Source organism: Rhamphochromis longiceps, linkage group LG7 (genome assembly GCF_057381845.1).
Source record: "Rhamphochromis longiceps isolate RC_006_pf linkage group LG7, R_longiceps_female_GT1.1, whole genome shotgun sequence".
Lineage (NCBI taxonomy): Eukaryota > Metazoa > Chordata > Actinopteri > Cichliformes > Cichlidae > Rhamphochromis > Rhamphochromis longiceps.
The window spans coordinates 52,328,787-52,352,735 of record NC_140563.1 but is presented as its reverse complement, the minus strand read 5'-3'; the positions used below and the strand labels follow the sequence as shown (position 1 = coordinate 52,352,735).

The window sequence follows — 23,949 nt, the reverse complement described above, 5'->3', positions numbered from 1 at the left end:
AAGGGGTCACAAGATGAATAACGGATGATTAAACAGGCCTGTTTCATAAATTCTGGCTTTTCTCCCATAGTTGGGTTTTTTTTTCTTGTTAAATGCAGGCCAGTTTGCTTTCTGTAGCTGCTGAAATTGTTCACATCAAGCAATCTACACACTCCTGGTGGACACACCATTATTTTATAGTGATATGCACAGGGGTTAGTGCGGTGCCAGAGCACAGCAAACACTTTTTTTCTCCCCTGAGGAAGTAGAATTGCCACATTTATCATAAACCTTATTTTGTGCCAGAGAGCCCATGAAAACAAACTGACAAATTGGTCAGAGCTGTCATATTGATGTGATGATTGATTTGCAATGTCAGCTCGAGCACAGCAAGCAAACGTTCCAACTTTGAAGCTGCCGTTAGCTGCAGGCTACCTTCAGAGGGTACAGGGATTTCAATTTTTTTTTTATCTCGTCTGTCTAGTGGGGTTTTTTGTGGGGAAAAAAAGATGAAATTTAAACTTTTTTTTTCGCTTGTGGCAGGTCTTTATTTAACTCACCTGCTTAAACTGATCATATACGTCATTCCTTTTTTTGACAACTATAGTCATATTTTAGTCCCTTTTGAGTTAGTGCTTTATCCTGTTTACACAGCCTCAACATTTCTTTTTATCTGTGTTTAATTAAATTCCTTTTATACTAAGCCATCCCATTTCTTATTAAGGCTTTAATTGTGAAACATTTGTTGTGGAAACATCAGGAAGATTTTTATGTGAAGAAATACATGCACATGTACATAAAATTATTTGTGGCTATGGCATTTGTCCTCTGTCAGCTGTATGTATGACAAGAGATAACTTGAGTGAGCAGAACAAACGCTGACCAGTACTGCGAATACAGTAGCTCCTGCATTTGCTGATCTTTGTTTCCTTTTTAAGTCAATTTCCAAGAATGCAGCAACAATGCATCTCTATCATGGGGCCGCCCTATTATGATTCACTGCCTCGATTTTGTCCAACATTTTGGTATTATTTAGGATGTGATGCAATCCGCAAAGACAAAGGTTCTCTTAATCTCAAACCTTAGTCCTCCCACATTTTTAAATTGAGAGCCATGATACAAGTAATAAACAGTTACATTATAGCTTGCTTTTGCTGTATCTGATTTCCTGCCCTGTAATATAATCAGTACTGTTTTATTGTGTAACAGTTTTCCACAATGAAGACTGCTGTGACTCAAGCTGTGACTATCATTATAACATTGTGGCATATGTTTGTGTGTGTGTGTGTGCGTGTGTGCGTGAAACAGACTTTGGACTACACTCCAGGAACCTGGAGGAGAACCGATGTCCATCTGGAGAATCCAGAGTACCACACCAGATGGTTCTTTAAATACTTTTTGGGAAAAGGTCAGTGCTTCTCTGCTGTGCTCTGTATAAAAAATACACTCACGCACAGAGCTAGCATGACATAGATCAAGAAATGCCTCCATATTTGGAAGCTTGTTATCAGCCTTGTCCTCATGCACCGCTTTTCATTCATCTAACCATATCCCCACTGAGAGTCTTAACTACACTCCAGCCCAATACGTCACCCAAGGAGAAAGCTCACTAAGGACATACAGTATCACTAGACAGACAACGCTGCACAAGATAGCACAATTAAAATTTTACCCTTAGCTTCTGAAATGAGACTGTGCAGCAACCTAGCAACTGTGAGAAGCTGTTAGGAATTATTTGTATTGGTCACCTGTCCTGCACCTTTTTCATAATTTCTCCAACCGCATTATTCCCACTCTGCATTACTTCCATAGTCTTAAAAGCTCATTGCTGAGGCTTCCCTGTAATGAGTTTAGTGAGGAAGATCAGCTGAGAGGTGAGGTAAAGAGCAGAGATATTTGTGAAGGAAAGTTAAGACAGGAAAACTATCAGCTATGGAATAACAGAATAAGAGGCATCTTTTTCCTCTTCTGGCCAGGGTCTAATCATACTATGGCACGGGCAGTTTAAAAATGAGCCACGTCGCAAGAAATTTGGCTCGACCTGTTTTGGACCGCAGCTGAGCCATCTGTGTCTCACAGCCCGGGCAGAGTCGACTGCATCGCACAAAACAACACATTATGAACTCGAGGCCAGCTACTTTAACACAAGCTTCCTGTTTGATGAAACACCCACAGTGGCACACATCTTACTGATAAGAATAAATCTTTCTGTGTCTGTTTCCCTGTTATACTCCATTAAATATGACAATAATTCTTGAGGCTGCTCAAAAAGAACGAGGCTCAGTAGTAAGCCAATAATTGGAACGCAGCTTCACGTTACTGCTTACCTTAAGCTTAAAAACATCACCGATTAGGAATAAACAGAGCTTATAACCAAATAGAATAAAAGAGACACACACACACACAGGAAAAGAAAGCATTAGCTGAGGTGAGGACGAAGAAAGAGGCAGCAGAGAACCTGCATCTAATTGGGTTTGGATGGCTGTTTGGCATTGTTTGGATATGTTACCCTGTCAACCAAAGAGGCAGAGACTCTGCTGCGATCTGTGTAACTCTAGGTTTTGAATGAAAGAAGAGAATTTAATGAAAGAAAAGGCAGGAAGGAAGACAAAAAATGAAAAAACATCAACAACAAAAAGACTAAAAACACAGATAAAACAGCAGAGAGATGACTGGGCCCCTACTATGACAGAAAAATCTAAATTTTTAACTTAAACTAATCAAAACTTTAACACCAGGAGAACCAGCCTGGAGGTGGAATAACATGGGTCAGTTCAAGTAGATAGCTTACTCTGTCCATCTGTCAAAGTCTTCTTGGATTTTATGAATCCGTGGGGTATGAGCGTATATTCCAAGGTATAAGTCCCAGCGTCCCACTGTGTATGGCTGAAAAGCAGAATCTTGGATTTCAACCAGAGGACTGAGTAGCCATAGAACTTTCCAAAGCAGTTGATCAGAGTGTGGACTGACAGAAAGTGAGTTGTCAGATTAGTTAATAAAGAAGAATGTTATCTGCATATAAACTGAATTTTTGATTATGTAAATTTGTTGCTATACCTATGATGTCATCAGTCTGTCTTATGGCTGAGACAAGAAGTTCAATGAAAAGTGCCAGAAGAGATGATGATTATCCTTATCTCGTACCTCTGTTTAAATTGAATGGGTTGGATATTTGTCCATTAGTGATTACAGATGCTGTTGGAGTGTTGTGTTGTATAGGATTAGCTGTTTATGTAAGGACCAAATCCAAAATGTTATAGGAGGCAGAAATTTCCAGCTCAATTTATCATTTTTTTCCTGCATCTAGAGTAAAAATTATGGCAGGGCTTTGATTTAATATCCATTTTACTATTGTATAAGTTAATCAGTTGAATAATCTTGATCTCTTAATCTTAATCATATTTGTAAATGATCTCTGTCCACCATAGTCCACCAAAATTATGTGGGCACGGATGCAGAGAAGAATCCCTTCTACCTATCGGTGGTCCTCTCGGACCAGAACAACCAACGTGTTCCCCAGTACCGAGCCATCCTCTGGAGAAAGACGGTGAGTTCACTGTCTATGCACCTAGCAGCAGTAATTTTAAATGCGTCACATCTCTTAGACCTTCAGGATGAGTGTTGGGGAGTAACAGAATACATGTACCACCGTTACGTATTAAAAATACAAAATATGAGTAACTGTAGTCCGTTACAGTTACCGTTTAAAAAGGTGGTATTCAGAATACAGTTACTTTGTTGAAGTAACTGGATTACACGGCGGTCTTTTCCTGTTTCATATGTTAGGCTGTCCCCTCTCTATTTTTGGTAATTCCACGCCGGTGGAAACCCAAACAAAACCTGTGTCTCAATCTCTCGGCCCATGTCACCCCTACTTGCGGCCCAAATAATGACGTGACGAAATATTTTCAAAAATTATTGTTCAAAAAATTATTTAATATGAATGCAATAGGCAGAGTGTTATTGGCATAGCCCTAAAGAATGTAGCCTCATGGACAGTGTAGCCCAGCAAGCTATTAAGACTCGACTTTACACAGTGTTCGTGTTTTCCTCCGAAACAATAAGTTCCGTTGCAGCAGCCTTTCAACGCCTCTCTCTGTCTCTCGCTGGCAAAGTTGACGCAGACAACAAAGTAAAGCTAGTTTTCGGCTATGAGCCCGACACAGAACTGACGTATTAGCCAGAGGTCCCTTTTGGAGCTGTGGGCCTGTTTTATATTGTTACGCCCCACTTAAGAACGAAGTGTCGACTGGAGTGAGGGGTAACACAAAGTGAAAGGGAACACATGAACTACTGGAGAAATAGATGTCAGTATACAAGATTTATTGCCTAAAACTACTACAGTACGAAAACACAGGGAAGCTCTTTTCTTCAGGGTCTCCAAGGCCAGAACAATAAACAAAACACCCCCCTTTAGCTAGAAATCAAAACCAAGTACTCACTAACCAAAAACAAAATACAATGGCTGAGCTCCCTGTCTAACCAAACCAGGAGAAAACAGTTGAAACAAAAATGGCAGAGAACCCCTACCTGCTTCCACAATGACAAACTAATTATCACAATAAGGGCACACCTTCGCTCACAATAAAAGAAAGAAAAACCAAAGTTCACAGAGGGTAAGTTCTCACACACATACACACAAAGGCCCGCTGCCCAAAACTCTACAGCTCACAGCTCTGGCAAACATGGGGAAAATGGCAGGGGGTGTGGCAGTTTAGGACGGCAGACTATATGCCGTGGCTGACGAGCTGAAACACACCTCAGCTGCGGCTCATGAGGCAGACCTGCAACACAAGAAAAGGAGAAAAACAACTCTTCGACAGAGGGAGAGCCACTAGAGGTCAGCGACCGTAACACCCCCCCACATAAAATATCACATACAGTAAACAGACACCTTTAACAACTGCCACCAAGTCCGTTACTGGGGTTAAGGGGTTAATACTGGGTCCTGGACAGTGCGTCAGCCACCACGTTGTCCACACCTCTCTGATGTCGGATGTCTATGTTATACTCCTGAGCAAGCAACGCCCATCTCATCAATCTTTGGTTATGATTGTACATGTGCTTTAGAAATACCAGAGGTTTATGGTCAGTATAGACCATGACAGGGGTGGTGGTTGACCCCACGTACACGTCAAAATGCTGCAGAGCAAGCAACATGGCTAGGGTTTCCTTCTCAATGGTGGAATAGTTGAGTTGATGAGGCTTGAACTTAGCTGAGAAGTAGGAAACCGGGTGACTGATGCCAGCAACTCCATCCTGTAACAGTACTGCTCCCGCGCCGGTAGCGCTTGCATCCACTTCCAGCTTGAAGGCCTTGCTGAAGTCGGGAGCAGCCAGTACAGGGGCACTGCAAAGGAGAGACTTGGCACAGTCAAATGCATGTTGGCACTCAGCAGTCCATACGAAGGGTTCCTTTGGACTGCACAGACGAGTCAGGGGAGCCACCACTGTTGAAAAGTTCCGGCAGAAACACCTGTAGTAGCCCACCAGACCTAAGAAGCGTCTGAGCTCCCGTCTGGTGGTGGGCACCGGGTAGCTCAGTACGGCCTCCACCTTTGCATTCACGGGGCGCACCTGGCCATGTCCCACTTGTTTTCCGAGGTATGTCACTACCGCCTTGGCAAATTCACACTTTGCCAGGTTCAGAGTTAGGGAAGCCTGGGATAAACGAGCAAAAACATCCCTCAGAGTACTCACGTGATCAGTCCAGCAAGAAGAATATACCACAATGTCATCCAAATACACATTACAACTGTGAATGTCTGCTAACACAAGGTTCATAAGTCGTTGGAAAGTGGCTGGTGCATTCCGCATGCCAAACGCCATCACTGTGTACTGCAAGAAATAGTCTGGAGTAACAAATGCTGAAATATCAGAGGCTCTGCTAGTTAGAGGAACCTGCCAGTACCCTTTTAACAGATCTAGCTTTGTTATGTAGGTGGCGGCTCCAATACTGTCTATGCAGTCTTCCATGCGAGGCAATGGGTATGAGTCAGGGACTGTGACTGCATTTACTCTCCTAAAATCAGTACAAAAACGAGGAGAACCATCTGACTTTGGTGTCAGCAGACATGGAGAGCTCCAAGAGCTATGGCTAGGTATCGCCAAACCATTTCCAAGCAGGTACTGTACCTCGTTTTTCATTAATTCCCTCTTGAGTGGGGGGCACCGGTATGCGTGTTGCTTAATAGGGCACGCATCACCCACGTCAATGTCGTGCTTTAACACTGGGGTTTTAGACGGTACATCCCCAAACAGACTAGGGTGCGCTTGGATCAGATCCTCATGACGAGAGAGACGATGTGTCTCTCTCGTCATGAGGAAGATAGGAGAGGTACGTGTCTAAGGCACCAAGAACCTCTGAGTTTGCAAGCCTGCCGCTCTGCTGACCTTCACTACCCTTCACCAAACCATCATCATGGTTTATGGGCACAGAAATGAGTGAGATGGAGCCCTCGCGATCGTCTTCCCTAGAGTGAAACAGTTTCAGCATGTTTATATGGCAGAGCCGTGTTTTACGCCTCCTATCCGGAGTGCGAACGATGTAGTCTGTGTCATTGACTTTGCTCTCTACCACATATGGTCCCGCAAATTGGGCTGACAGAGACGGACCAGATGTGGGCACCAACACGAGTACCTGATCACCAGGTTTAAAAGAACGCTGCACTGCCTTCCGGTCATACTGCCGCTTCATTTTCCCTTGGGCTGCTGACAGAGACTTCTTAGCTATTGCACAAGCATGGTACAAACGTTCCCGACACTGCGTGACAAACTCAAGCACATTTGATTGCGGCTGCACATCAGACAAAAACTGTTCTTTCAGGGCTTTTAGAGGCCCTCTCACACTGTGCCCAAAAACTAATTCAGCAGGGCTGAAACCAAGGGACTCCTGTTTTGCTTCACGAGCTGCAAACAGCAGGAATGGCAGTCTCTCATCCCAGTTCTTGTCAGTCACCAGACAATATTTTCGCATCATCAACTTTATGGTCTGGTGCCATCTTTCTAGTGCACCTTGTGACTGGGGATGGTAAGGGCTGGAAGGGATGTGTCTGATACCAAGTGATTGTAATGTCTGCTTGAACAGTTTTGACTGGAAATTGCTGCCTTGGTCGGTCTGAACAATTCTAGGCAGACCGAATGTTGAAAAGAATTTAAGTAGAGCCTTAATCACAGTGGGAGCGGTGATTTTTCGAAGTGGTATGGCTTCAGGAAAACGGGTTGTGGCACACATGATTGTCAAGAGGAACTGATTACCCGTTTTTGTTCTGGGTAGAGGACCCACACAGTCCACTAAAACACGCTCAAAAGGCTCCCCAACTACCGGGATGGGTTTAAGAGGAGCAGGTGGCACCGTCTGATTAGGTTTACCCACAATTTGGCAAACCTGGCATGTTTTGCAGAACTTGGCAACGTCTTTCTTCAGACCTGGCCAGTATGTGACCTGCCCAACCAGAGTCAATAAAACACTGGACTTACTGTATGCCAATGCAGAAGAGGCATACAGTTCATCACCTCTCCCTCCCCTGGGCAGATCTGATCACAACCTGGTGCACCTTGTCCCTGTGTATGAGCCCTTAGTGCGCAGGGAGCCACCAGCCACCTGCACAGTACAGAGATGGTCAGAGGAGAGCGAGGAGGCTCTTAAGGATTGTTTTGAGTCGACTGTGTGGGAGGTGATTTGTGATGACCACGGTGAGGACATCGACAGCCTTACTACATGCATTACTGACTATATAAACTTCTGTGTGGATAACACTGTACCTACCAGGACTGTACGGTGTTTCTCCAACAACAAACCTTGGATTACCCCAGAAATTAAAACCGTCCTCAAGCAGAAGAGGAGGGCCTTCAAATCCAGAGACAAAGAGGAGTTGAAAAGGGTGCAGAGAGAGCTGAGGGGACTGATAAGGAATGGGAAGGAGAGCTACAGGCAGAAGATGGAGAACCAGCTTCAACAAAACAACGTTGGTGAAGTCTGGAGAGGCCTCAGAACCATCTCGGGCCACAAACAGCAGAACTCTCTGCCTGGGAGGGATGTGAGATGGGCAAATGAACTGAATCATTTCTTCAACAGATTTGACTCAGCCATGAGGCAGTCTGCAACATCGGCTGCAGACTCACCCACCCCCACTGCTGCTGTTCCACCTCAGACACTTCACACCTCCTCTATTCACCCTGCTCACTCCCCCCCCCCACCCCCAACAACAGCATCCAATACACACTCAACACAAGGCTCCAGCCTGTCTCTCTCAACCACCCAGGTTAGGAGGGAACTGAGGAGGATTAATGGCAAGAAGGCAGCGGGTCCAGATGGCATCAGCTCGAGGGTCGTCAGGTCCTGCGCGGACCAACTGTGTGGGGTGATGGAGCACCTCTTCAACCTGAGCCTGAGGTTGGGAAGAGTCCCACAGCTCTGGAAAACCTCCTGTGTTGTACCAGTGCCAAAGACTTCACGCCCCAAGGACCTCAACAGCTACAGGCCGGTGGCTCTGACATCCCACCTGATGAAGACCCTGGAGCGGTTGGTCCTGGCTCAGCTTCGGCGCCTAATAAGCTCATCACTGGACCCACTTCAGTTTGCCTACCAGCCTGGCATTGGAGCGGATGATGCCGTCATTCACCTCCTACATCATTCCCTCGCTCACCTGGAGACCGCTGGAAGCACTGTGAGAATCATGTTCTTTGATTTCTCCAGTGCCTTCAACACCATTCTTCCCTCGGTTCTAAAGGACAAGCTGGTGAACTCTGGAGTGGACCATCACCTCACTACCTGGATCCTGGACTACCTCACCGACCGACCACAGTATGTGAGGACTCAGGGCTGTGTGTCGGACAGGGTCGTCTGCAGTACGGGGGCCCCACAGGGAACGGTTCTGGCTCCGTTCCTCTTCACCATCTACACTGCAGACTTCTCCCACAATTCCACCCAGTGCTTCCTGCAGAAGTTCTCTGATGACTCTGCAATAGTCGGCCTCATCACTGATGGGGACGACAAGGAGTACAGAGGTCTGACCCAAGACTTTGTGGACTGGTGCCAGCTGAACTACCTCCAGATCAACGCCAGTAAAACCAAGGAACTGGTGGTAGACTTCCGCAGGCACAAGCATTCTCCACTGCAACCACTGAACATCCAAGGTATGGACATTGAGGCTGTGGACAGCTACAGGTACCTTGGTGTTCATCTGAACAATAGACTGGACTGGACTCATAACTCAGACGCCCTCTACAGGAAAGGGCAGAGCAGGCTGTACCTGCTGCGGAGACTCAGGTCGTTTGGCGTGGAGGGCCCACTCCTGAAGAAATTCTATGACTCTGTTGTGGCTTCTGCTGTCTTTTATGGCGTGGTCTGCTGGGGCGGCAGCATCTCTGCTGGGGACAGGAAGAGACTGAACAGGGTGATCCGAAGGGCCAGCTCTGTTCTAGGATGCCCTCTGGACCCAGTGGAGGTGGTGAGTGACAGGAGAACGGCGGCTAAGCTGTCATCCCTGATGGACAACATCTCCCACCCCATGCAGCAGACTGTGACAGCACTGAGCAGCTCCTTCAGTGGGAGACTGCGGCACCCACGGTGTGGGACGGAGAGATTTCGCAGGTCTTTCCTCCCCACTGCTGTCAGACTCCATAATAAAGACTTTAACTGATCAAGCACACACATCCATACATATGCAATAATACTAAGTGCAATAATCCTTTCTGTCATCGTTGTATTTTTACTCAGTTGTATATAGTATTTGTATTTGTATTCTATTTTTATCTTATTATATATTTATTTTATTTTATTCTACTGTATATAGTATTTTATTCTATTCTGTACAGTTGTGTACTGTATTTATTCTTATTGTATTCTAATTTTTGCCTCATAACTTTTGCACTGTCCACTTCCTGCTGTGACAAAACAAATTTCCCACGTGTGGGACTAATAAAGGTTATCTTATCTTATCTTATCTTAAAAAGTGCTGAAGAACGCGGTCATAGGTTTTAGTAATACCTAAATGACCTGACCATGGGTGTTCATGCGCAAGCTGCAATATGCCACCCCGGTAATCCCTAGGAATGACTATTTGGCGTACCACCCCCCAACCCTCATCACCTCCTTCCTGCTGTAATGCAGGTCTTGAGACCCATTTTCTTAGCAGTAACCCATCCTCAAGATAAAACCTGTGTGCCTTTTTATTGTTTGCTAACTCGCTTACCTCTTTAAAACAGTTAGCGAGTGACTCATCCTTTTCCTGAGCCTGGCTCAAACACTCACGTGAGACCGGCAAAGGAAGAACCTCAGACAGAGTAGCCAGACCCTGTTCATCGAGCGCTGGTTTAGAAGGGCTAGCAGCTGGCTCTCTGTCCCCAGTTAGAACAGATCCAAGAACAGTCTCACTCAGGTTCACTTCCTCCAGCTTCCGAGCTTGCGACCTGGTAAGAACACTGACAGAAAACACATCAGGGTGGGATTTCAACAGCTCGTCCTCTTCTGGGATACAGCTGGGTTTATCCACCACTTCAGGAACAGGGAGTACTTTGTCCCCAGCAATATCATTTCCCATTATAAACTCAACACCCTGAATAGGAAATGAGTTTCTTACTGCAACCTTGAACAAACCAGAGGCTAACCTCGACTGCACATGAACACAATGTAATGGTGCAGGTATGTAGGCCATCCCAATACCTTGCACTATTGTACTAGCGTTACAAGATGACTCATCACTGACTGGCAAAACGTCGGCCAATAGAAATGACTGCGAGCCACCCGTGTCCCTCAGTATTCTCACGGGCTTTTGATCCCCAGGAAACCCTGTTAAGGAGACAAAACCATCGAAAATGAAGGGTTTAAAACACTTATCAGGTTCACTCATGGTCACATGGGAGGGGGAGCTCAGCGACTTGACTAGGCCAACCCCTTTGGCTTGTTTTAATTGCTGGGGCACTTGTTTACGTTTAAGAGCCAAACACTCAGAAACTATATGCCCCACTTTGTGACAGTAGAAACATTGTCTATCAGACTTGGAACCCAAGGAACCCCTAGGTTGTTGAGGCTTTGTGTCCTTTTCCAGTCGTTCATGATAGTGTGAATCGGATTTACCCACAAACACGCTTTTGTGCGTTAAAGCAAATTCTTCTGCCAGGATAGCTGCCTCCTGCAAAGTGGCCACTTTTTGTTCATTCAGGTACAGCACTGTACGATCAGGAACACAGTTTTTGAATTCCTCCAACAATACCAGTTCACGCAATGCGTTAAACTCTGACACTTTGCTTGCTTGACACCACCTATCAAATAGTGTCCCTTTTTCCCTTGCGAACTCAAGGAATGTTTGAGCAGCGGATTTCCTCAGGGTCCTGAAACGCTGCCTGTAGGCTTCAGGCACCAACTCATAGGCTCTGAGTATAGCGCTTTTGACATTGTCATACACAAGACTGTCCTCGATAGTGAGAGCTGCGCATACTTCCTGTGCCTTACCAATTAATTTGCACTGAAGCAAAAGGGACCAAACCTCCTTGGGCCAATGTAAAGCCATAGCAATGCGCTCAAACGCATTAAAATAGGCCTCCACCTCAGTCTCCCTGAATGGTGGAACTAGGGCAATGTTTTTGCCCACATCAAATGCCGGAGGTGCAGGAGCAGGGGGAGAATTATCTGAAGGATTGCTATTGTTGTCTTCATCCTTCACTGTAGGTGGAGCAGAAGGCTCAGGAGACAATTTGTTAGCTTGCAACTCCAGTTGACGCAACCTAATAGATGTCTCAGCTTCTAGCTCCCGACACTTTAACTTGAACTCAAGCTCATCCTTACGTTCCCTTTCTTTGGCCTCAAGTTCAAGACGAACTAAACGTACCTTTACGCGTGCACTAACACTGGGATTACTAGATTCGACAGAGAAGGGCTCAAACCGTGGAAGAGAGGTTGGTAGCTTTCCCTCACCTGGTTTGACCACCGTAGGTGTCCCCGCCCCCTCCTCAGCACAAACCTCAGGCTGACCAGAGGTTTCGAGGAGTGACGCGGCATCCCCCGAGTCCACCTCTAAGGGGAACACGCCTTTCCCAACCAACCCGCTGACAACAAGAGTCTTTAACTCGCTCTTCTTCATGGACTTGGCCACAAGGATTTCATAATGCGCGGCAACAGCACACAAATCCTCCTTCCGACATGCATCAAGCTGGTCCAATGCAGGCCTAGCTATAAAATCACCCAGGCTAAACTGTGCCATAACCCAAATAATCCCGGACGAGCCCCCACTTATGTTACGCCCCACTTAAGAACGAAGTATCGACTGGAGTGAGGGGTAACACAAAGTGAAAGGGAACACATGAACTACTGGAGAAATAGATGTCAGTATACAAGATTTATTGCCTAAAACTACTACAGTACGAAAACACAGGGAAGCTCTTTTCTTCAGGGTCTCCAAGGCCAGAACAATAAACAAAACACCCCCCTTTAGCTAGAAATCAAAACCAAGTACTCACTAACCAAAAACAAAATACAATGGCTGAGCTCCCTGTCTAACCAAACCAGGAGAAAACAGTTGAAACAAAAATGGCAGAGAACCCCTACCTGCTTCCACAATGACAAACTAATTATCACAATAAGGGCACACCTTCGCTCACAATAAAAGAAAGAAAAACCAAAGTTCACAGAGGGTAAGTTCTCACACACATACACACAAAGGCCCGCTGCCCAAAACTCTACAGCTCACAGCTCTGGCAAACATGGGGAAAATGGCAGGGGGTGTGGCAGTTTAGGACGGCAGACTATATGCCGTGGCTGACGAGCTGAAACACACCTCAGCTGCGGCTCATGAGGCAGACCTGCAACACAAGAAAAGGAGAAAAACAACTCTTCGACAGAGGGAGAGCCACTAGAGGTCAGCGACCGTAACAATATACACGCGGAATAGTTTTCTATACGAGATCGCTCCAAAAAGTGCAGCCTTACCTAATGTCCACCTACTGTTACTCATTTTATATTAAGATTTAAAAATCTGGTTGGTATTAGTATGGCGAATAACCTTCAGTAATAGTAATAAATCACACAGCAATAGTACATTCATGTAGTTGTAAAAAGCTTGATAATATATTAAGTAATCCAAAGTATTCAGAATACGTTACTCTGAGTAACGTAACGGAATACGTTACAAAATACATTTTGGGGCATGTATTCTGTAATCTGTAGTGGAATACATTTTAAAAGTAACCTTCCCAAAACTGTTCAGGATATATGCAATACTTTTTTTTCTGAGTAAAATGATATATAAGGTTTTATATTTTTGCAGGTATCATTAATTGAAAGCATTTTCAGCAAACTGTATCATATGACATGACTGCATTTCATTGTATTGTAAGCAGTTTCTCACTGTTGGACCGATAAATGCTGAGATACTTTTCAATAGTTTCATCAAATAGCTGCAGCCCAATGACATGATCAACAAAAAAATCATCATGTGTAATCTTAAAGAATAATTCACAAACATTTATTCTCTTTAAAATCTTAATCTTTAAAGCAAGTTAGATAAATGTAGCGGCAGTCGTGGAGTCTAAATTCCCATAAAATATAAAGTCTCCAACTAAAAGTGCAGGTATTAAAAGTTTTAGCACACTGGTGCAAAGATTAATCCTGAACACAGACATTTTCTGCTTAATTAAACAGTTGTGGGAGGTGTGTTTTTTGTTCCTCAGATCTAAACACGGAAAAGCACAAAATGTGCAAAGTCCCTTAAAAATAGTCTTTAAGGCACTATGCTACTCCACTTTTGAGTCACCGTTTGTGTAGGTGTGTGTGTGTGTGTGTTAGAGAGAGATGCATGATTATTATGGTGTGCATCTAGTTCTGTGATTCAGTTTCATGACCAAGATAGCTTGGATCTAATTTTGCCCTCCAGCCTCGTCTGGAACCTGATTAGGGTGATGCACCTCCGCTGCCTGATCACATTGATTTATCTTGTTTCTGTCAGACTCTAACTGGTACAGGATGTTGTTGTTGAACAGAACAACTTTGTCTTCTCTTGAATTGCTTCTGTTTAATCTTTTAAGTCCTCTGTAATTATTCTGCGAGTAGTTGAAAAATCTCTTTTGTGGTCTGAATTTCTAAATACACACACCAAAAAATGTACTAATTATTTCCAAAATGAACAGATGTATAAAACCCACTATGTTATAATATGATAATCACTGATGTGTCACTCTTGTTCACACAGGGGACTCTGAAGATTTCCCTTCCCTACAGCCCAACAAAAACACTATCAGTCAAGTCCATACTAAGGTGAGACGTGCAGCTCAGACCTTGTAGTCACTACTCTTTATGCCCTCTTTCCAATGCATGAATGAGATTTTATATTGTTGTTTTCTCATTCTACAGTTCAGATGTAATTATTTGCATTGCACAATCTAACTGAACTTAGAACAAAAGAAACATTCAAATCAAATCAAATCACAGCAATACAAGGTAAAGATCTACAGCAGTAGAGAAATAACCCCAACAGATGACCCCCTATGTGCAAGCACTCGGTGACAGTGGGAAGGAAAAACTCCCTTTTAACAGAAACCTGCAGCAGATGGTTGAGGGGGAGGAAGACAGGGAAAATACACACTGTGGAAGAGAGCCGGAGTTTGACGTGAACTAATGATTAAATGTAAAGCAGTCTATAAACAGACAGAGAGTAAAAAAATGTGAGAGAAGAAAAAACAATCAGTGCATAATGGGAAGCTCCAAGCAGCCTAGGCCTAGTGCCGCATAACTAAGTTAAAGTTTTAAGCCTAATCTTAAAAGTAAAGGGGCTGTCCGTGTCCTCTAGCCAAAGTGGGAGCTGGTTCCACAGAAGAGAGACCTGAACGCTGCATCAGTGACTGGTAACAAGATATTAAAATATGTAGAAAACAGAAGGTTTGAGATTTTAAATTACTCAAGGCTAAGTTGCTGCACAAACTCTAAATGAATACAAATGGTTCAAGCTAGATGGGAAATCCCCTGTATCAGGTTTTAATGAGTGTTAACCTTTGGGCTGTTTGTCTTTCGTCAACACTAAACACTTGGGGTTTTTATCTCTGTTTCTTCCACTCCTCCTTTTTCTGCCGCTCCTGCTTCTGCCTGTACAGTGCAATGAACATGGACAGGTTTGAGAAAGGCCCCAGGGAAATCCTCAACCCAGAGATTCAGAAGGTGAGAATGACACCAGCACAACGGCAGGCTCTTAATGAAATATAGCACCGACCCATTTCATGCCAACCCGGATCAGCAACATCTAAACTTCATAATGTCCTTAGGCTGTGTCATCTCTAGCTGTAGTGCTGGTCAGTGACAGTTGTTGTGTCCTCTTTCCCCAGGACCTGTTGGTGTTGGAGGAACAGGAGGTATGAATATGATATGTTTTTCATGGGATAAGTTAGCATGTCTGCAGTAATCCTGGAATTTTCTGTCATTAATGCAGTTTGATTTTCTTTTTTCTAGTGTTCTGCATGTTTGAGTCTATATGCTTTTATATGCTGAAATGGTTGCATGTGTACAACTACAATTGTTCTTTCAAGTGTTATGCAGATTAATATTTTTCTTTCTTGGTCATCAGTATTTAGCCTTTCTTGTTACCTTTTGTGGATCTTTTGTTTAATCTATTACATGTTATTTTACATTTCTTTAAAAAAAAAAAACGTAGAATTTATTTTGAATTGTTAATCTCTAATCTAACTCAATTTTCTTTTAGGGTTCTGTCAATTTTAAGTTTGGTGTGCTGTATGCCAAAGATGGACAGCTCACAGATGACGAGATGTTTAGTAATGGTAAATTCTGCTATGCTCATTTATTATTTAGTGTTCGAATTAAAGACTGTATATTAAAAAGGACAGTCACTGTGACATCAACCATTTATGAGTGTATTATCATGTTGAAGCTTAATATGAACAATTAGGTTGCTGCCATCTTTGGGCATCATCATTTTTGGTCACTAGCGCTAGCTTGTTTAGCCCTTAAACGCCGATGGGAGTGCCCTTAATTCCATTTGCGTAACTATTTTTAAATCCCGGTAGACCCACAATCAAATAAGATGAGGCATTTTGACATGAAAACAGAGGAGTTTACTTACATATCATGCATTCAACTTGTCCCTGGCCGCAGTCTCCTTCTACTAATGGGTTTGCAAAAATAGCGTCAGAAGAAATCCAGACACACGCTTTGCGGATCTGATCAACTTTCCATTGCACTTCCTATGCTGGAATAAACATCATCACATTATCAGCATGAACTAACACGTCTGCGATTTACTGCGAAAACCAGAAATTATGTCATTTTTGCAGGAATTTTTCTTTTTTTTTTTTTCAGGGCCATTTTAAGATCCGCTAGTGATAATGAAAGTTATGTTTGACTTTGTGCCTTTTTTACACTTAGAACTTTGATTTCACTGTTGGAAATAGTTTTACAGAAGAGGATTAGGGCTACCGAAAGAAAAAAAAAGTGGGCAAGTATTTTTTTGACATTAAAGTCAGACTTCTGAGAAAAAAATAATTCTGATGAAAAAGTTAGAATTCTGACTTTTTCATCAGAATTATTTTTTCTCAGAATTCTGGAAAAGAAGAAAAAGAAAGACTTGCCCACTTTTTTTCCAGTGGTCCTAATCTTCTTCCGTATAGTTTATTTTGATGCACATGCAGGGTTTCTTTGCACATTAATATCTATTTTTGTTTTTGTTGCAGTTTATAAAAAATGTAAAACTGAAATTATGAAGTCCGAATGAATTTCCTGTGGTTGAAAACTATTTCATTCAACTTTCTTTGCATTTAAAATTTCGAGGGCTACACCTTTGATATTTCTGTAACTAGAAAAATGCGCAAGCAAAACAAAACCGATTTTCAATTTTTTTGTAGTTTATTAGAGTTTTTAGTAATTTATGTAGTTACTATGGACTTGATACATACATATTATTCAAATTTGGGATATAACGGTTGTATTGATCATAGCAACTTGCATGCATAGCAATGCTCTTAAAAAAGGCACTACAGCATGTAAAAATATAGAAAACATAAAGTAAGCTCTGATGGCCTTGTTAAAGGATAGGCTTAAAACAGTTAGCAAGATGACAAGACTTTCTATAACCTCATTAATGTTACTAACCAAGCTAGCTTTTTCACCTTGTTTACAGTTTTCATGTTAAGCTAAGCTAAACTAAGCTTAGCATATAAACTTAAGAGTGGCGTAGATCTGGTCACCAAAAGTGTACTTTTTCCAAAATGTCAAATTAAAATAAAAAACACTACATACCACAATAGACGATATCTGCTTAGTGACTTGTGTTGTTGCAGAGACGGGAAGTGAGAACTTCGACAAGTTTCTCAGTCTGCTGGGTGATACCATTACACTGCAGGGATGGGCAGGTTACCGAGGAGGGTTAGACACCAAGAGTAAGAATGTGCACCGTTTGGTCACATAACAAAACATCACATTCAAAAGGAGGCCATCCATTAAGGTTTTTTTTTCTCTGTGTTATGTTATACTGTTTTTGTCTGCAGATGACACTACAGGAATTAAGTCCATCTACACAGTGTATCAAGGTCATGAGCTCATGTTCCACGTCTCCACGATGTTACCCTACTCTAAAGAGAACAAACAGCAGGTGCGTTACAAGTGTGGTTGTACACATTTGGTCTCTGTTTTTTTGTAACACTTTTAGTGTTTTCTCGATTTCATATATTTTTACATCGTTGTTTTTTTTACAGTCAGCCACTATGTCTCTCCGGATCATTGGTCTAGATCAGGGGGTGGGCAATTCCAGGCCTCGAGGGCCGGTGTCCTGCAGGTTTTAGATATCACCCTGGGTCAACACACCTGAATCACATGATTACTTCATTACCAGGCCTCTGGAGAACTTCAGGACATGTTAAGGAGCTAATTTAGCCATTTAAATCAGCTGTGTTGGTTTAAGGACACATCTAAAACCTGCAGGGACACCGGCCCTCGAGGCCTGGAGTTGCCCACCCCCTGGTCTAGATGAAATATTGTAGTATGAATACATGAGATAAGCATTTGTACAAACATTCATGATGTTCAGAAGAATCATTCTAATAGTTTTGGTAAAACCTTGAAATTGTGGTTTTCCGTGAAATATCTTTTTTAGATTTTTAGCCAACATCAGCTGATGGCTCCTGATACCCTGCCCCATTCTGCGCTGGGGTCTTAATGATCTCTTTCCCCACCTCTGACTTTATATGTGTTAGACCACCAGTCATAAAACCAACAAAACACAAATATTTTAAAAATCTGGCAAAAACACCTTTATTTATTAGACAGTTAACAAACTGAATCCATGCACCATTTCAGCCAGCCCACTGGCTTTCTCTCAGAAGTTGGAAGTTAGTTAAGCTTTAAATTCAACCACAATAGCTCATGTTTCCATTCAGGAATGCAAGTAACTGACTGTAATTTGGCATCTTAATCAAAAAACAATAATTTCCTATACTATTTTACCTGTTTTTTATGTAAAACGGTACATTTCAAAATTCATCAATAACAACAATAATTATAGTTTAGCATTAAAAATATAATTTTGATTACAGAGCTTACTCAAACTGATGCATTAACCATTACACAAACAAATAAAAGAAAAGAAAAATGGTAATGACCAGTTCAATCACTTAAGGCAGCTGTGACATAAACCTGACATTGCACTCTGAAGGCTGGGAAGCCATACACAGCTACTGTCTGTAGCACGTCTCATTAAATACTGCAATCATACAAAAGTGACAAAAATACCAGGAGACTGACAACACTGTTGTACAGTACTCCTTTCAATGTCTATTTCTGTATCTTTATGTATACAGTTGTTATGTATGCATAAGGGAGTGCTGTGGCATGAATGCAGTAGAATCCTGTTAGTATAGGAGGAGAAGAATAAAAAGAAATGGGCATCGTTGCCTCCTTCTGTAATCCCAGGTTGTTTTAGGTATGACTTCAAAGGGCTGCTGCTTAGCAAATCTGACACATCTTGAGATATTCACTCTGGCAGTGATTAATAAGGAATAGTCTGTGCCTGTAGTGCATGTGGGTGCATGACTGAGAAGAGCTCCAGTCACACTCTATATCACACCTTAGTGTTGGTGTAATGTAAAGTCAGATTGTTTTAACTGGTGAAGGTGTTGTGTTAATCATATACAGCAATACTTCTGTATTGTTTGATATGAAAGAAATATATTTTTACTGGTAATGGGACCACGAGAGTTTCAGACTAGACTTTGGGCATTTTTACATGATTGTATAGGTTTAAAATCTGACATTTTGGCTTAGTTTTAGTCCTGGAAGAAAAGAAACTCAGTAAATTTTAATAGATGATCAGTGAATTAAGGACAAACACACTGCATGACACAAAGTGCATGCATTTGTGTGGTCTCAAAAACACTGGTTGTCACGGTGTGGCATGGCACACCGTGGAAGGAGTGGGGAAGGAGGACCCAGGCGCGGTGCTCTATGTATAGACAGTGTTTATTTACAAAGTGAAACAACGTAACAATAAATCCCCGTGTTCTCCCAGACTCCAGTGTCGTGTCTCCCCGTGAATAGTCCGTGTTTCTGTGCTCTCTCCGCTCCCGTGTCAGCACCCCCCGGTGCTCGCTGCTCTCGTGTCTTCCACGCAGCCGTCAGGACACATACAACTGCGGGCATGCACACACACTAACTCAATAACAGGACGACTAACGTGGAGTCTCATGCAATGATCCCGCGTCGGTGGGAGCTCCAAGACTCTCCTAAGTAGCTCCCCCGACGAGCCCTGATCAGCGGCAGGTGTGTGGCTTCGGGTGTGGCCAGTCCTTCCACAGGGCCACACCCCTCAGGCCTGCAGGTGGCTGAGCTCCATCCTCCAAGCATACCCGCAGACGTACACACACACACACACACACACACACACACACACACACACACACACACACACACACATCTACAAGCATGGAGAAGAGCAGCAGCAACACCAAAATACATATAATAATAATAATAATAATAATAATAATAATAATAATAATAATAAAAAATAACTGCTCAGGGATCCTGGGTCGCCCAGTCCCAAGACCCTGACACTGGTAAAGTATTTGGGTTGCTGATTTGGCCTAGCAAATCATAGGAATAATGTTTCTATAGCTCCAGAACCTGCCCAATAACTACCATGTTTCAAAGTCAAAGAATTCATTGGTCATCATCTGTACATGCAGTTCTGTATTGCCATTTATTAAAATAACAATTATTGGTAGATAATTCCTGTGACACATAAATTGCAGGGTGCCGAGGTTAATTTGCCGTGTTTTTCCTTATCTCGGTGTCTCTCTTGTTCATCTATTCTGTCAGGTGGAGAGAAAGAGGCACATTGGAAATGACATTGTTACCATAGTATTCCAGGAAGGCGATGATGCCTCGTCATCCTTCAAGCCGTCTATGATCCGATCACACTTCACCCGTATCCTTCACATGGACAGCGACTGTCACAGAGATTAAGTGGTAGCCAACAACATGAGCCATGTTTACACCAGCTTGAGATAATGAAGTCACATCCACATCAGAGCAGTGGAACTGTATGTGTTTGACTGTATGTGGTTTAATTGTTTCCTTTACTTTCACATCTAGATATTTTTGCATTAGTTAGGTACAATAGCCAGAATGACAGTTACAGGTGAGTGTGTTTGGTTTACAGAAGAGTCGATGAAGTTACTTGAGCTGCGGCTCTTTACGATCTCATGTGTGTGCTCTCTGCCGCAGGTTAAAGATCTTCTCAGAGGAAAGCGTTCCACTGTTTGGACCCCCTCTCCCATCCCCGCCTGTATTTACCGATCACCAAGAATTCAGGGACTTTTTATTAGTCAAATGTATGAAAGTGTTCAAAAAAAGTTCATCAGATATGCTGACATCTTTGCGTCCCCTCTGTCTCCCTTACACTGATCTTCCCTCATTTCCTTCAGTAATCAATGGAGAGAAAGCCACACTGGAGACACCGACGTTTGCCCAGAAGCGTCAGCGGACCCTCGACATGCTGATCCGCTCGCTCTATCAAGACCTCATGCCTGACCTGCACAAGGTACAGCAGCGTTTCCGTCCACGACTCTGCTGCAGAGACCTGTTGTTGTACTTTTTTTTGCCATCAATCCACTCTTCTCCTCCTGACTCCTCCTTGTCACTTCAGTCACTTGCAGCGACTGGAGTCGCTGCTGATTTGTCCTCTGCTGTATTCCACTGCAGCCTCCGCATACTGCACCACACTCCACTGGATTCTGCTGCAATGCTGACTTTCTCAGCAGGGCTCTCTCTCCTCACATCACTTTAGTTCTTATATCTGTTGTTTTTTCCCCTCCTTTCACTGTTGCTCCTAATACAGCTTAGTTCAAGCAGTGCACTGTTCACTCTTGCTGTTCTCACTTCACTTCTAAGACCCTTGTTGCTTTTCTTTTTCTCTCTCCGTGTGGCTGCGTGTGTGCGCGCATGTGTCACATTTTGTGCGTTCCATGTTTAGGTTCCCTTTTCTCCCCAGAACATGTTAAACAGACGGTCCTTCAGCGATGTGTTGCCCGAGTCTCCAAAGTCGGCACGTAAGAAGGAGGAGGCACGCCAGGCTGAGTTTGTCAGAATAGGGCAGGTAACTAAGTACTGAGCACACAAAGACATGTAAAATAGCCTCATGTGTTCTGTGAGAAACTCCAAAGAGCAATTCTGTGCAAGTCTTAAGCCACCTCTCATTTTCATTCATTTTGCTATGGGAGAAAGGTGCAACAGTTTATTGAAATATGTGCAAACATATATGGAAATACAGCATATATAAGGTAAAAACAGTTTGTACAAATTTAATGAGCTTGAAAGTCAATATTTGGTATGACTACTTTCAGTCTGAACTCTCTCAGGCGGTCCTCAGGAACAGTTCTCCAGGCTTGCTAAAAGCCATTCAGAGCTCTTATTTGGACATCGGCTGCCTTTCCTCTGTTAAGATGATCCCACACTGTTTCACTAATGTGGATTTCCCCTGACCTCCTGCGTACATATTCACATGTACAGAATTGAACCAAAAGTTTCAAATGCGGATACATCAGTTGCCACTGATTTGTGGTCCAGTTCTTGTGTTATTTGACATAAATAGAGGGAGGGCCTGAAGAGATGTATCTGCTGTAGATAGATTTTAGGTCTGGCACTTCTTTTGTCCTCCACTTATCCAGTTTCCTCAGATGTTTTAAGAACAAACTGCACACCATGCCAAGAGTTTGGCTAATAGTTATTTGGGAATCACCTTGTGTCATGAATCGCTGTGCGGCAGGCAGGAGTTGGACCCAAAGTGCAGGACTCACAGACTCAGGGAGGTGAACTCAAAACTCAGCTTTATTTGCTGGCAGGGAAAAAACATACAAACTAATCTAAACTGGGAACTTGGAAAACTCACAGAGAGACACACAGGGAGATCCACACACAGCATGAGGGACGACGCGACACTGACTCAGAGAAACACAGGGTTTAAATACACTGGGAAGTAACGAGGGGAATGAGACACAGAAGGAGGGCACAGCTGGGAGAAATCAGGACTGACGAGACAAGCAAAGCAGGACGCATTCACGTGAGACACGGACCATCAAAGTAAAACAGGAAGTATCACACAGAGACGCGAACTTGACACAGTGGAGACAGCAACTAAGAAATACAGAGACATAAACCATAAGGCAGAGGTCTAAGAACCAAAATACACAGGGAAATACTCAGCTGGGAACACAAGAGACTAGACTAGAGAGAGTAACAAAAAACCAACCATGAGAACATAATGCACAATGCAGAGTGACAGAAAACAAGAAACTCAAACATGCAAAGACACAATTACACAGGACAGAGGGGACACAGAGAGACATGAAGGGCAAGGGATCAAAACTAGAAGCCATAGAATAAATCACACACAAGTACAATAATACAAAAATCACAAAGAACTAAAAACGCTGGGTCAGGAGACCCAGGACCGTGACACCTTGTTGTTGCAAAAATGCTATTTTATGCCTGTCAGACTGTGTTATCATTAACATTTTTGTAGATTCACTGAAGAAGTAGTCTGAAAATAGTCAGGTAAAAGGACAAAACTGAAAAGGAGAGAAAAAGCTGCCAATGTCCAAAGAAAAGCTTTGAAAGATGTTCAGAAAGACTAAAGAGCCATTGCTCAGCTCCATATACAGTGGGGCAAAAAAGTATTTAGTCAGCCACCGATTGTGCAAGTTCCCCCACCTAAAATGATGACAGAGGTCAGTAATTTGCACCAGAGGTACACTTCAACTGTGAGAGACACAGTCAAAGTTCTCACTGATGGAAGGAGGTTTTGGCTCAAAATCTCACGATACATGGCCCCATTCATTCTGTCCTTAACACGGATCAGTCGTCCTGTCCCCTTGGCAGAAAAACAGCCCCATAGCATGATGTTTCCACCCCCATGTAGGTATGGTGTTCTTGGGATGCAACTCAGTATTCTTCTTCCTCCAAACACGACGAGTTGAGTTTATACCAAAAAGTTCTACTTTGGTTTCATCTGACCACATCACATTCTCCCAATCCTCTGCTGTATCATCCATGTGCTCTCTGGCAAACTTCAGACGGGCCTGGACATGCACTGGCTTCAGCAGCGGAACACGTCTGGCACTGCGGGATTTGATTCCCTGCCGTTGTAGTGTGTTACTGATGGTGACCTTTGTTACTTTGGTCCCAGCTCTCTGCAGGTCATTCACCAGGTCCCCCCGTGTGGTTCTGGGATCTTTGCTCACCGTTCTCATGATCATTTTGACCCCACGGGATGAGATCTTGCGTGGAGCCCCAGATCGAGGGAGATTATCAGTGGTCTTGTACAGTGGGGCAAAAAAGTATTTAGTCGCCACCGATTGTGCAAGTTCCCCCACTTAAAATGATGACAGAGGTCAGTAATTTGCACCAGAGGTACACTTCAACTGTGAGAGACAGAATGTGAAAAAAAAATCCATGAATCCACATGGTAGGATTTGTAAAGAATT

General features: G+C 43.3%; 1 protein-coding gene across 8 annotated transcripts in view; it reads left to right on the top strand.

Annotated features, from left to right (window-relative positions):
* garnl3 (GTPase activating Rap/RanGAP domain like 3) overlaps positions 1–23,949 on the top strand; it is a 101,366-nt gene that overhangs the window by 54,694 nt on the left and 22,723 nt on the right. For 5 of the 8 annotated variants that reach the window (XR_014912760.1, XM_085414269.1, XM_085414272.1 and 2 more), the window contains 13 exons: positions 1,288–1,387; positions 3,408–3,526; positions 14,166–14,230; positions 15,064–15,127; positions 15,292–15,318; positions 15,666–15,741; positions 17,257–17,355; positions 17,464–17,567; positions 20,285–20,393; positions 20,561–20,606; positions 20,693–20,799; positions 20,893–21,008; positions 21,441–21,563. Coding sequence is in view for 7 of the 8 variants with exons in the window: in XM_085414269.1 (XP_085270395.1) it covers positions 1,288–1,387; positions 3,408–3,526; positions 14,166–14,230; positions 15,064–15,127; positions 15,292–15,318; positions 15,666–15,741; positions 17,257–17,355; positions 17,464–17,567; positions 20,285–20,393; positions 20,561–20,606; positions 20,693–20,799; positions 20,893–21,008; positions 21,441–21,563 (1,155 nt within the window). In the remaining variant the exon portion in view is untranslated. The remainder of the gene's footprint in view (positions 1–1,287; positions 1,388–3,407; positions 3,527–14,165; positions 14,231–15,063; positions 15,128–15,291; positions 15,319–15,665; positions 15,742–17,256; positions 17,356–17,463; positions 17,568–20,284; positions 20,394–20,560; positions 20,607–20,692; positions 20,800–20,892; positions 21,009–21,440; positions 21,564–23,949) is intronic. The other 3 variants (XM_085414274.1, XM_085414270.1, XM_085414273.1) reach the window with 2 other exon arrangements.